Source organism: Octodon degus, unplaced genomic scaffold (assembly GCF_000260255.1).
Source record: "Octodon degus isolate 3935 unplaced genomic scaffold, OctDeg1.0 scaffold00007, whole genome shotgun sequence".
Classification (NCBI taxonomy): domain Eukaryota; kingdom Metazoa; phylum Chordata; class Mammalia; order Rodentia; family Octodontidae; genus Octodon; species Octodon degus.
In genome coordinates, this window is record NW_004524583.1 from 5,633,387 (window position 1) to 5,648,815 (window position 15,429).

At 33.7% G+C, this 15,429-nt stretch overlaps 1 protein-coding gene across 1 annotated transcript in view; it reads left to right on the forward strand.

The window, feature by feature from the left end:
- The window catches only part of Cep128 (centrosomal protein 128), a 253,260-nt gene that overhangs the window by 68,102 nt on the left and 169,729 nt on the right, over nucleotides 1-15,429 (forward strand). The window contains exon 9 of the mRNA XM_023701326.1: nucleotides 11,766-11,882. Within this exon, the coding sequence (XP_023557094.1) occupies nucleotides 11,766-11,882 (117 nt within the window). The remainder of the gene's footprint in view (nucleotides 1-11,765; nucleotides 11,883-15,429) is intronic.

Here is a 15,429-nt window from a genome sequence, read left to right on the forward strand (position 1 = left end):
AATATTTAAATTTAAAAAATATTACAATAAAAGGCACATTGCCGTCAGTCTCTCTCAAAATATTCACTCTTGCTTTGAACACACATGTCCTATCATTCTTAGATCTTTCTGAAACGGTTTGGGGAACTCCTTTCATGAATATTGTCAGTTACTCTGTGGTGGCTGCCTCAGTGTCCTGAGTAGGTTGAAAGTTCTTACCTTTCATAGTCATTTTGACTTTGAGAAAGAAGTGGCCACACAATATCAGATCCAGTGAGTGAGGTGATGAAGACACACGGTTAGGTTATTACGAGCCTTTATTTCTGTTGGATGGTACTCAGTGGCAACATTTACCATGTTTTTGATCATGTTTTGTAAAGTCCTGTGATTAATCACAAAACCTTTTCCTTGGAAGACTGTCTATCCTGGTTTTCCTCCGTTAGCCTCATAAACCTTTTGAAAATTCTGTTTATGTTCTCATTGTCTCAGTTGCCTTTTCCAAATGGTTTGAAATTTCAGGCAAGATACATTCCTAAGAGATGGGCTGACTTCTCTGGGTTTCTTTCTTCTCTTATGTTTTAGTCTCATGTAGTCTTATTTTAAGCTTTATAGTTCTTTAAAGCATTTTATATCATATATTCTTTCCAGCCTTTCTAGTTAGTGGAAAAGTTATGTACTCTGCATTTTTGGAAGTGAAAGTATCTGATTCCATGTAATATACGTATATCAAATTCCATTGCTTTGGTGTTTTTAGTTTTTTAGGTATTGCATGGGTCTTCTTTTATTGCTATGTAAATATAAACTGGGGAGCATATTTGTAAAATACTTTGATCCAAAGTTAGTCACCTTCATATTCTGTTGAGATCCTCATAGACGCAGGTGAGCAATGGTGATACCATTGTATGTCATGCTGTTTTTTTTTTTTTTTTTTTTTTTTTTTTTTTTTTGACATTGTTAGATAGTTGGGATGGTTTGAATTTGAATATGAATTTTCATAGTGCATTTTGCTTTTGTTAAGTTTCACCTTTCACCATGTGATAAGAGCTGCCTATATTGAACAGTTATGGTTTCTTTTGAAATACTATACATTTACATAGTGATAAAATATAGCAAATATTATTTACACGTAGAGTTTTATTGTGTCTTGCAGGTATAACCACTGGAAAAAAAGCAGTTGTTGGATTTAATGAAAGCACTTTTTTTTTTTTTTTTAAATGTATTTAGTACAGGGTCTACAGGGTCTCACTATGCAGATCGGACTTGTAATTCTCCTGTTTTCAGCCACCCAAGCGCTGGGATTATAGGCATGCACCACCATGGCCAGTCTCAGTCTCCATCTCAGCGCACCCCAGGGGCGGGCCAGCATGACGCGCCAGGGATCAAACCCTAGTCACTGTGCTCTGCCTAAGCAGGCGCTTTAGTTTGCTCAGCTCTCTGGTGGCCCTAAAGCATTCTTTTTGTCATCATAACCTACGTGAAGTATTACATGATATCCGATAGAGTTAGGATCACAGAACTTAGTGTCACATCACTAGCACTCAATTCACTGATGTAACTGGTGTCCACAATTCACTAAGTATGCCTCTACCCACTGTGCCCAGTTCATCTGGACACAACCTTTTATATTGTCTAAATCTGGACACATTCTCTAAAGCAGTACACATGATTGAGTTGTGTATCTCTTCATCCCATCATTTTATGTTACAACATTCTTTACATTTTCTGTGATTTGTTGTCAAAGAAAGTTGTCTTTGTTGTCTCTGAAGTAAGGCTTGAGTAAAGACATCTCAGACTTCACTTGGGGATACAGTCTTGACTGAAAACAGTTGTCTAATGTAAAACTTAAAAATAGCAGTGTTGAATTTTTAGGTCTTCTGAATGCCACATGATGTTTATACAGGCTTAATATAGATTTGGTGACTCATTTATTCCAATTGAAGTCAACATTTTACACTTTATAACTGTTTGAATTATTGTGTTGTATTTGTGAATTCATGATAACGTGCAGTCAAAGATGCAGTTTTGTTTTTGAGTGTTAAAACTTTCAGAGGCTCCAGCTGTCCCCCCCACCCGTTTAAATATAGGTATTGAAGTGATGCATATTTACTGCGGAAAACATTTAAATATTGTACAAATATATAGTGAAAATAAATGACTACCCCGATTTCCCACCAACTTTACTTTTACTGCTCTATACTGTTAATCATATTTATTGTACATTCTGAGGTTACAATTGTTTATCATGCATTTTCTCAGTAGCTAGAGTATATCTTGGAAGTTTATGGAACACATTTTTCTTTTGACAGACAGAAAGTATTGGTTGCTGTCACACATGCCAAAATCTGATTTGTTAATCCTTTGTGAATCATAGATTTTTTTTGAGTTTGTTTCAAACTGCCCATTGAAAGTGAGTAATTGTTTATTGCATGACTTTATGGTAAATATTTTCTGTCAACATTTAATTGTTGTGATAAATAATCAAAATTGCATAGACTTATATCATGGGAAATTTCACTTCATTTGTTGGCTAGGTTTTACCCAGTTGAGTCTGATATGGATGCATTTTAAGTTTAGTTCTGAAGAAGCTTGTCAAGTTTTAGTTTTATATAGAAAGGTCTCTATTAAAAATAAAATGTAATCTAGCTGTTTCTGGCATAGTTATTAATGAAATCTTAAGAATTTTGTTAACACTGCATTTACTAAGATGAGCTATTTATATGTATCAATTCCCAGAAATGATTGTAATTATTATATATCCCAAATCTTTGCCAATAAAAATATTGCATTTAGCATAATATGAGTATGTGTTTTATGAATTACAACTGCAATAGGTTATATAATAATAATTATTATACATTTTATATTATCAAATATTTTGAAAATCTGAGGAATTAATATTAAAAAGTCAGAATGTTAAAATTCCATATACAGGGTACTTGCATTTTATCTCCTTTCATTAAATTCTAACTTTAGAAGGACTTTTACTTCTCATTCCTTTTGTTTTGCTATTTTATAACTAAATATGTATAGTTAGGACTTTTTAATGATTTAGCAGTAATTATAATGATAGGGAGTCCTGATTAAAAATGGACATTTTAGAATGTTCTTGTAGTTCTTAGAAAAGTGGCAAATTTTGTAATTTCTTATAGCATCAATATTGACTGTTCTCACCATAAAAAGAAAAATAATCTAGTGAAGGGGTAGTTAGTAAGTTTGACTGTGGGGTCCAGCAAGATAGCTCAGCGGGCTAAAGCTGCCTGCTTAGGCAAGCTTAAACAAGCACAGGGAGCCCAGTTCGATCCCCAGCACCACCTTTTGTACAAAGTGCTGCAATAAAGATCTTATGCTGAGGGCCGGCCAGATACCTCAGCAGACTAAAGTGCCTACTTAGGCAGAGCGCAGCAGCTGGGGTTCGCTGAGCCAGTGATTGAGACTGGGCTTGGCAGCACACGCCTGTAATCCCAGTGCTTGGGAGGCTGAAAACAGGAGAATCACTCACTGCCTGTGTAGTGAAACCCTGTAGACCCTGTACTAAAATACAGAAAAACAACAACAACAAAAAAAAAAACCCAAAACAAACTTGTTCGGGCAGCATTTTGCATGTATGACAGTAAGCTTGTGCTGTAACTGCTACAAACAAATTAGTGTATGTGTGGGTTTATAATATTTTAGGTATAGTCAATGAATTTTCTTTTATTGAGATATTTCACAAATACAATTGTATATATTTGTAATACATATCATGATTTTTGACATCTGTGTATGTTGGGAAGTGATTACCACAAACTTTTTTTTTTTTTTTTAATGTATTTGGTTGTTACAAGGTCTCACTATGCAGCTCAGACTCATAGTGTTCCTCCTGTTTTCAGCCTACCCAGCGCTGGAATTACAGGCATGTGCCACTGTGTCCAGACTCTGTGTCTGGCTCTGGTGCAGCATGTGGTGCTGGGATCGAACTGTGCTCCCTGCGCTTGCTTAAGCTTGCCTAAGCAGGCAGCTTTAGCCCGCTGAGCTATCTTGCTGGACCCCACAGTCAAACTTAGTAACTACCCCTTCACTAGTTTATTTTTCTTTTTATGGTGAGAACAGTCAATATCGATGCTATAAGAAATTACAAAATTTGCTTATTCTGTCTGGTACAGACTTTAGGAGTTTTATGTGTAAACACAACATCTGCAAAATGGTGCATTATATCTTCTTTCTAGTATGTATGCCTTTTCTTTTTCTTGCCTACTTGCTTTGTTAGGATCTCTAGCACTACATTGGGTAGATACTTGAGAGTGGCCATCTTGATTTTAGAGGAAAAGCTTTCAGTTTTTCACTATTGAGTACAATATCAGCTATAGGTTTGTCGTGAATGGCTCTTACTGTATTGTGCCACATTCTTGTATACTTAACTTGTTGAACATTCTTGTCATGAAAGGATGTTAAATCATGTCAAATATTTTTCTGCATCAATTGATGTGACAATATTTTATACCTAATTCTATTAATGTGGCATAATACATTTATTGATTTGTGCCTCCTTGCATGCTGGGGATAAATCCGACATAGACGTAGTACAGAAGGTGATCTTTTTAGTGTGCTATTGATTTTGCCTTATTCCTTTGTGGAGGATTTCTGAATCTGTGTTCATCAGGAGTATTGGCTTGTCATTTTCTTTTTTATTATTATTTTTGATTTTCTATGGTATCATTTAATCGTGGCTTCACAAACTGAGCTTTGATGTATTGCCTCTTTTTCAGTTTTTTTTGGGAAGAATTTTAGAAGGATTAGAATTTTTTAAATGTTTGATAGAATTCTCCAGTGAAGTCTTCAGACTTTGGGCTTTTCTTTATTAGGAAGTTGGTAACTGATTAATTGCCCTTATTACTTGTTTGTTCAGATTTCCTATTTCTGTATGATTTGATTATAGAAATTTTACCTTTTTAGAAACTTACCCATTTTCTCCAGGTTATCAAATTTTTTGGCATAGAATTGTTCATAGTAGTCTCTTACGATCTGTTGTATTGCCATGATAGCACTTGTAATTTCTCGTTTTACTTCAGATTTTATTTATTTGAAGGTTCACTATTTTTTTCTTAGTCTAGTTAATATTTTTCCATTTTTATATTTTTTTGTATTTGAATTTTATTTTTGTTTTAAATAATTTTATTGAGAAATAGCAATGAGGCAGTTTCAAAGCCGATTAGTACGACAGTTTCAATAATTAATACATTGCATATTGTTGTCTTCTTAGTGGTTATTCATACTACAAATGCAGACATGATATCCTGTCCACAAACACTATTAGAGCAACTCTTTCTATTCATTGAATTAAGAGAAAGTAGCTGTATATCTATCCTATTTGAATATGCAGATACAAATGGTCCTTCATTGGTATCCCCTTTTTTTGGTTTAGTTTTGTCAGAGAAGGGTATTCAGTTGTCATTTAAATATTGTAGGTGTGTGAATTCAGCAAAATATTCCAATATAGTCCAGTAGTCCATAATAGTAGTAGTTTTCCATAGGACTGGCAATGTCATAAGTTGTTGACTTGAGCCTTTTATAACTCAGCGTATTAATATGGCTTTACGTTTTTATACTTTTCTGCTGGATGGTGAAGACCTAGATAAAGCAAGACCTACATAACAAGAAATATAACTTTTGTATCTGGCATGGTGAGTCCAGTCCCCTCAGGATTTAGCCTGAAACCCTGTATATCATTGATCACTTTCCTCTGTGGCCCCATAATCTCCTTGATCAGAAAATTTGGGACACAACTGAGTTACATGATATTATGGTACAGGTTCTCCTATATCCTGAGTCCTCACTGACCTGGAGTATTACTCAGCTATAAAGAATGATAAACTTGAAACCTTTATATTTAAGTGGACGCCACTTGAAGATATACTCATAAGTGAAATAAACCAGACCCCCATGCATCGTCTCGTCTCCCTAGTGTAAGAACTCAAAAGAAGAAATAAAAAAAGAATGGTATAACACAATTAAAAGGAAAGTGAGAACATGAGGATTAGACAATGAAGAGAAGGCAAGGAGAAAAGCTAGGAAACATGACAAGGGCAAAGCCATACAGTTATATGTACAAGATGGGTAAGGCAATGATCCTGAGAATCTTCAGCTGGTTTTTGAAACTAGAAGTTAATTGGTAAGATTAACTATTAGATTAACTGACTAACTATATATTGCTGATACCTGTGAACTGAGCAACTGCACTGAAGATAGCAATGTGTAATACGAGGGTCATGCTTAGAATGCCTGTTGTTCTGGTCTTCTAAATACGCACTGCTTGTCACATCATATGATTACTGCCATACTGTCTCTCAAGCAAATGTTTGTTTAAAAAAAAAAAGGGTAATAAATGAAAAGACCAGAAAAGAAAATGTCATAGGACTGTCCTGCTACAATGCTGTATATGGTTAGATTTCTAAATTTCTGTGTAAAAATATGTAATGGTTTATTCCTATTTTTAAAAATATTTTTTATTTTTTCGTCATATTCTGTAGGTACTTAAAGGATGACATATCAATACTTGATAGAAAATACCTATTCCATGTTATGTCTAAGATGTTTGATATTCAGACAGACAGTGAGGTTAAGCTCAACTGTCTAGGTCGTAGGGTAATAATAATAAGCTTCTCTTCTGGAGGGTTAACAACCCAAGTTTGCAGACCAAAAATTAGAGAAAAAGAAGGGCTGCAAGGACAGCCCACATTTTGGCCCTAGCATTTTTATCTTTTCAAAGTAACTTGTAGGGCTGAGGATGTTGCTGAGTCGCGTACCACGTGCTTGGCAAGTGCAGGGTCCTGAGTTTGTTTTCCCATAATAAAAAAGAACATATCAAAACAAAAAATCTCCCAGATAAACAAGAAAAAACCCCAGTTTCACTTTCTTTTTTGTTGTTTTTGTAGCTTCGCTGTCTTTTCTGTTTTTTTTTCTTGTCTCTGTTTCTACTCTGATATGTATTTATTTCCTTTCTTTTTCAGACATTGACTTAGTTCATTCTTTTTGTAATTCTTTGAGCTGTTCATCATAACTTGAAGATTTAAAAAATTTTTTTTCGTTTAATAATATGTAGCTCTTTGTAGAGTGTCTGAAAACAAGGCAGCTTGCTTCAGCAGAATAGGCAGGTGAGAAGCACACTAGCAGGAGAGAAAATGCCTGCAAGTTGGAGCTCAGTGTTTAAAACCTAATCATAGGAAGGACAGCCCATCATTTTTGCTATGTCTGTTAGAAACAATTACGTAGGTCTGGCCACTGCTCAAGGGGAGGGGAATATACAAGTGCATGGATACTGGGAAGTAGTCATGTTGGAACCCATGTCAGAAGCTGCATAGCATTATTAACAAAATTAAAAATAGAAATAGGAATGAAGGTCTTATTCATTGTAGTAGCATTAGCAATAGCCAATTTGGGAACATTGTGTTTACCAGTAAACAAAGAAGTAGAATATGATTCAGCCTTAAAGAAGGGAATTCTGTCCTTTGCAACATGGATGAGCCTGGAGGACATTATGCTATGTAAAGCTAGATCCCAAATACAAATATAGTGTGATGTCACTTGCATGTGGAGTTTAAAAATCTCATTCATAGAAGCTGAGAGTTGAATGGCATTTGCTGAAGGAGGAGTGTGAGTGATGGAAATGGAGAAATATGTCAAAGGGTATGAAGTTTCAATTATGTAGCATAAGTCCAAGGTCTAACATGTAATATGGTAACTACTGTTAGTTAATACTGTATTGTGTGCATGAAATTTGCTGAGTGTAGATCTTAATAGATCCACCACAGAGGCAAAAATTGTAACTAAGAGAGATAATGTGTATGTTTTTTAGCTTCACTGTAATTATTTTACAATGTACGTGTGTATGTGAAAACATCAAATTTATGTTTCAGTAAAGCTGTTACGAAAAAGCAAAACAAAACAGAATCCTCTGGATTATTAAATATATTAGCTAAGATAGTAAAGTTTCTGATGTCTACAAAATTTTGGATGTTCTTGTTAATATATGGTACTTGAACTGCTTTAGTTTTAGTAGGCTGCTAATAAACACAGCTTTCATTTCTCAAATATATATGTCATTTAACTCCTTCAATTGAAGTGGAAAAATAACTACCCATTACCATTCTTCAGTGGATAGCAAGCTTTTTAGAGGTAGATTCAATGGATATAACATTATTATTATATGTCTCTAACCCTATATAATATTGTAACTGGAACAAATTCCTGCATGCCTTGTTAAGGAATATGGGAAACTGGGCCTAAAATTACAAGATATTGCTGGAAGTGGAAGCTTACTTTTCTTAAATGGTGTGGTCACCATTTAATAATTTAATATCAGTGTTCTTTTTTGATTAAAAATTTGTGTAGAAACAAAATTCTTCTATCTAAATCTGCTTTATTTTTCTTAACTGATGTATACCTTTGCATTCAGCAGTTTTGCTTCAAAGATTTTACCCTGAGATCACACAGAGGATCTTATACAGCAGTGTGTATAGTAGTAAAAATAAATGCTTTACCAATTATCAATCAGGGATAACTTTCATTGGTCATTATTAAGAAAATGGACACAGATTTATTTGTTATAGAATATTATTTATGGTGTGTGAACTTAGGAAAAGAAATGAAGTAAGTGCATATTTGTGTAATAATGCATGAAACATTTTCTGGAAGTATACAAAAAGATAATTGTTTTTCTCAGTGGATTACATTAATAGATTATTTTTACTTTTAAATCATTCTATATTTTAAAATTATACTTCATGTCAAAATTTACATAATACAGTATTTCCCATATTAACCAATTTTAATTATGAAGTTCATAGTATTAAATATGTTCATATTTTTAATGCAACTAATGTCCAGAACTCTTTTCATTTTGCAGAACTGAATTTTAATAAGTAGCAGCTCTCCAGTTCCCTTTTCTTCCTAGTTCCTGGCAACCACCATTCTGCTTATTTATTTTTAAATTTTGGTTTATTAGTACATATAGGTAGTACCTGATGTTTACATTCCATGTGGAAGGTTGGTTCATGTACATAATGCATCTTAAATTCTATTTCTATCCCCTTCCCTTCTGTGTCTTTCTTCCCACTCCAGCCATCTTTTGATTCCCTTTCTCTTTGAAAATGATGTTTCTTCTTTTGTTTTGCTCTTTATTTTTACTTTAGGTTTCTCATTAAGGGAAACAATGTGACATTTAAGCTTGTGTCTGATTGATTTCACTTAACATTATGGTTGAAAGTGCATGCATTTTCCTACTAATGACTCCAGTTTATCCATCTTTATGGCATAGTAGTGCTCCATTGTGTGTAAATACCACATTTTCTTTTTCCATTCATCTTCTGATGGATGGGTGGGCTACCACCAGGGTTTAGTTATTGTGGCTTGTGATGCTATACACATGGATAGGCTTGATTCACTGTAATATGATATTCTTTTTTTTTAAAATATGATATTCTTAACTCTTGGGAACATACGTAGACGAAGAATAGCTGGGTTGAATGGAATTTCTATTTTTATTTTTTGAGGAATCTCTGTAGTAAATTCCATTGTTGTTCTACTTGTTCACACTCACACCAACAGTGTAGAAGAGTTTCTTTTTCTCTTGTAGCCTCTCCAGCATTTGTTATTTGATTTCTTGATGATAGGCTTTCTTTCCGGGGTAAGATGGATTCTTGGGTTGTTTGATTTTGAATTTCTTGAATGACCAGGGATGTTGAGCTTTTCTTCAGCTGTTTACCAACCATTTGTGATCCTTCTTTTGTGAAGTGTCTATTCTTGTCACTTGTCTGCTCTACTTTACATCTTTATGAACATCAGTTCTCTAAGTACTTCATGTAAGTGAAATAGCATATTGTCTTTTTGTTATTGGCGGTGTCCTCAAAGTTTACTTACGTTGTAGCATGTGTTAGAACTTTTTTCTTCTTAAGGCGTAGTAATACTCCACTAGTATGTGTATTTATACAAACATACCTACATATCATCACATTTTGCTTATTCATCCATCCCACTAAGGTGACATCTATCTTTTGGCTGTTGAGTAATGACCATTATTGTTGTGAACAATGCTGCTATGAACGTAAATATCACTTGGAGACTCTTCGAGATATTTTGAGTTGAAACCTAGAAACTGAGTTGCTGAATCATGACACTTACTATAATTGCTCTCAGGAGCAACCATACCATTTTTCAAACCCCTTTACCATTATCCTTTCAGGTCAGCAGTACTCCAGTGTTCTGTTCTCTGTATCCTGTCCTACACTTAGTATTTATTTTTTTGATACATTCGTTCTAATATTATATGTGAAGTGGCTCTATATTCTTTGTTTTTAAGTGTTACAAATCTTTATAATTAATAAACAACAGAAATATTTTCCTTTTGTAAAAATGAGTGCACAACTTTAATATTGTTTTCTGTTATAGCAAGTACTGTATTTGTTAGATGCAGTAGTAATTTTGTGGTGGTATTAGGGTTGATTAGAAGCTTTTTGCTAAAGAGTAGAGTTTTTAGCAAAGCACTGAATATTATAGCAGACATATCTACTTTTAAAGTTTTCTAGTAGAGTAATTGTTCTTCCCTAGAAGTTAAGTGTATAGAACTTATCAGTCTTAGTAAATATAAACTGCTAATTTTTTATAGAACACTTTTGCTTCATCATTTATTAACTTATTAAAATCGAACTTAGGTATTTCTTAAAAAGCAATTGGATTGGGCTGTTCTGTACCATGAAATTAATCTACTGCAATCAGTGATTTTTACTGAACTGTGTAACCATCACATCAACCAGTTTAGAAAATTTTTGTTGTTACAGTTTCTCATTGCCAGATCTTTCTCATCTTTTTGTCAAACACAGACTTTCTGACAAAAGATTTGTTTATAATCCTGGGTGTAGTGGTGAATGCTTGTGATCCCAGTGCATGGAAGGCTGAGGCAGGAGGATTGCTGCAAGTTTGAGGCCAGCCTGGGCTACATAGTGAGTTCAAGGCCATTCTGAACTATGTAGTAAGACCTTTAGGAAAATAAAAAAGCAAAAAAAAAAAAAATTGTTTATAATAGTGCTGCATTTATTTTTTAATTTAAATAATATGAAATATCTTTTATTCAGTCTATCATCTTGCACCAAACATACACATCTTTGAATAGTGTAAATTTTATTTGGGAGCTATGTACATATGAAATGTTAGAATTTGCATGCCTTTGGTATGTACAGGCTGCGTCAAGGAGAACATTTTTTCATGTTTCAAATGTATTTCATCTTGAATTTATTTTACATCTTTTATAGTTCATTTATTTTTAGTAGATCATCATTGGAAAGACTGATAAACTAAAGCCCCTTTAATTACTTGCTGCATGTAAACATCGATACTTCCTAAGCAGGTCATATCAAGGATTAATGAAAAAGAACTAAATGGATAGAACAGTTTGTCATGAATTGGACAATAAGTACAGTCGTTTGCAAAATTGGTGTTTTCCTCATAAATCACCAGGGGGCACTCTTTTCTAGCATATTATTTTTAACTGAGCAATTGAATAATTGTATTGTAGTTTGGAAAACTTGCAGCCTGTTACTGATTTCCAGGTGTGGAGTACTTAAAGAGTAAAGATTTCTTTCTTTTGTGACTTTGATTTTTATGTCTGATGCTTCATGCTAGTGTCATTAGAGAGGATGCTACAAATAGGTGCCAATTAGATGCTTTAGGCAGTAATGTTTCTGAAATAAAATATTGCCCCAATTTAGTCTCTTACAAGCTTTAACATATCACTGTTTGTCTGTGTTCATATTGAGGTTTCTGATCGGGTGGAGCGGAGGCTGCAGGAAATAGAGCGAGAGATGCGCACAGAAAGAGAGCTGGTGGAAAGACGGCAGGATCAGCTGGGACTGATGTCCTTACAGCTGCAGGAGGTTTGTGAGAAGCACTTTCTTGGAATATAAATCTTGAATTTGGGTAATTACTTAACCGATGTTTAAACAATTGTAATTCCTTAGTTGTTGCACCTGACAATATAATTAACCTATGTAAGAAGTAGTATAGAATATTGGTTAAATTCATTATATAGAATTAGACTTGCCTTATTTCATACTTGCTGTTTTTGTGAAGTTGCCCAAGTTTTTAAACTTTTTTAGGTCCTGCTTTCCTTTGTGGAAAGTGGAAATAATGTATGTGTACCCAGATCAGCACAAGCATACATAAGTTAGTGCTAGTCATTCACTTAGCATAGTGTGTGACATGTGCTCATAGCGTACTGACTGAGAATAAAATTACTCTGCTTAATTATTTTTGGGAATGGACTAAACCAACAGAGTGTGTGAGTGAGTGTGTGTGTGTGTGTGTGTGTGTGTGTGTGTTATCAAACTGTGGCTTGCAAGCCAAATCTGACTCACTCCTTTGGTAAGCATAATTTTATTGGAAAACAGCCATTCTTTTTATATGTATGTTATCCCTGGGTAATATGACAGAGTGGCAGTGTTGAGTAGTTATGACAGGAAACGTGTGCCCAAAAGGACTAAAGTATTAACAGCCTGGCCTCTTGCAGAAGTACTGTGCCAACTCCTGAGTTCGTTTATCATTAAACTCTCAATGGAGAATGTTAGCCTTCCCCTAGGTAATCTTTTTCTTCTTTTTTAAAATTTCTATTTTGTGATAAAATTAGAATAATTTATTGTTAAAATTAGAACAGTGTTGTTCTGATGTTCTTTTTGAGAATGTTGCAGATATAAAGCAAGTACTTTCAGATTTAAGTAATTTGTTATATATACTTTGTTCCTTATCGCAGTATAATAATCAAAATCAGGAAGTCAGTATCAGTATAATAGTAGGATTTGATCTACAGGTCATACAAATTTTGTCAGTAATGTTCTTTTCCATTCTAGTAAGAACATCCAAATTTAGGTGTGGCATTTAATTACGTTTCTTTAGTGTGCTTTAATGTGGAACAGTTTTTAGTTGTCATTTGTAATGGCTTTGCAGAGTCCTAGTTTATTTTATAGGAAGTATTTCATGTTGGGTTTATTAATGTTTTCTTGAGACTAGATTCAGGTCAGAGACTTTGAGCAGGAGACCAAGCTAACTGTTGTTCCATCCTTTCCAAAGTATCACGTCAGAAGTCATGTTGTGTTGATTGGTCACATTGCTGGTGAAGACTGAACATTTGGTGACTGCGTTGGCTGCCAAGTTTTTTTTATTATAAAGTTACTATTCTTTTAAATTTTTATTTTATGAGGAGACTCAAGACTTGAAAATACTTTTTCTTTTAGAAAAAATCATACTATCACCTATTACTTTTACCATCTGTTTTGATTTTGACCTGAAACAGTTATTATTGTAAGTGAAACCAAATTCTCATTTTTAAAAGATCCATTTTTTCTTCTACATTTATGGACTCTTACTGTATGGAAGATTTTTACATTGGTGTGGGTGCATGCATTCTAGCTATATTGGTTATATTTCATTATTCTCCTTTTCAAAAATTAGTTTGTTGAACTTTCTTCATTTCTTGGACTTATAAATAAAATGTAAAAGTTAAAAACAAAAGGAAAATCAAAAGATTAAATACAATTAAAAACTTTTCTCTTTTAAACAGTTTTTTTTCTTGAACATTTCTAAAGATATACTAATATGCACTTTCAGATCATTTTTATCAATTGATGGTTTTTTTTTAAGTATTAAGAGACACTGTCTATTCAAAATTAGGACAGAAATTGCAGCCTGAAATTATAATGTTATTTGAAAGAAAAATCTGCTTTTGATTTTTAAAATTTCATTTTTCTCCATTTCATAAAAGGAGGCATACCCTTGTTAGTTGGTAATTACTTATAAGAGGATACTTTGTTGAATAATTAGATACAGCATGTGGGTAGCCTTTTTTTTTAACCTTGATTTTTATACATTTGTTCTCAAAGCAAATTACATCTGGTGAGGATCAGAATAGTACTGAAGACACAATTGTTCTTTTTTGCAAGAGAAAATTAGAGAAATTTTCTGTACTTTTTTCCTCTCTTTGCAGAATGCACAAAATTACAAAGAGAGGAAAGGAAGATTACTTCCCACCCCTATTCTTGAGAAACCAATGCCTCAGTATTTGCATTGTAATTGTCAATTTGACTAAAAGCTAGAGCTGTGATTTGGAATTCCATCTCTGACATTACAATAGAGGATCGTGGTTGATTAGAAATGTTTAATTTCATATTTTGTCACTTTAATATAAGCAATGACCTATATGTTTTTAAAAGGTGGTTTTGGATTATAAACAGTGAGGTGGAAAGTTGAAAAGATTTAGGCATTTTCCTGCATGCAAGTTAAATGGCTTATCTGGAAAGGTCATGTTTAAGGAGAGAGGATGCTTTGTTTTCTTTTTCATATTAAAAATACTTCTGGAAATTCTCATACTGTATGATAATATGTGTTTTGCTTCTTGCTGTGGTGAGAAATTGAATTCATGGGTAAGTAAGTGTGGACTGTTAGGTGCTGTGCTCTTTTGCCTCTTTCAACTATATATTTCATTGTTAGTGAAAATTATGACACGTGAAGGGTATTACAAGTTGGGAGAATTCATTAAAAATCCCAGCATGTCAAAGCTTTCTAGTTGTAAAGTCACATTCTAGGGAAGCAGTTTGTGGTTTTAGATGAGACCTGCTGCTTTTTAGTGATCTAAAGAAGTTCTTAGATCCAGGGAATTATGTCTGTTTTCATTTAATGAAAAACAGTGTTAATTATTGGAAATTGGGCAAGCAAAAGCCACTCTCCTTTTTAAAATTTATTAAGGAATTATTTACTCTTTGTTGCTTTTTTCTTGACCTGAACACTGAATGCTAGCGAGGGCATGGGCACTGTGGAATCTACTTCCACAATGACTCTGCTCAAGTCAGGTGAATGCTTGGTTTTAACTTAGTAATGATCTTCACTAGCAACCAGATCTCGTATATCATGCTGTAAATACCCAGTTTTGTAGAGGTGTCTTCTGTAGGAGAGATGAGATTTTTTTTAACATAGGTTGTAGAATAATATTCTTTTTAAATCTCATCAGTGTGGAGTAATTATTGTAGTACCTTAAACTTTTAAAAATCAAATTTAAATGTCAGTACTTCTTTGTTGAACCATTATGGAAACAAAATTTCCTTAACATTTGGATATATCTGTACATCATAAGCCCCTTTTTATCAAATACCTCCTAGTAATCTAACTTCATGACCTGTATTTAGTGGACTGGGACTAAGCCTGATAGATACTAGTGTTAGGAAGGAGGTAATTATTTTATAAGCATAGATCACTGTTTTTTTTTTTTTTTTAACTCAGCTTCACATTTCATATGAAACCTTTGCTTGGATATACATCTTAGAAATTTCTGACAATTTTTTAAAAATTAGATGTGGGGCTCTGGGATGACCATTTGTTTGCAGGGAGCAAAGGGCCATGAGGCAGGCAGGACCTCAGTATTTGTTGATCTTTGGG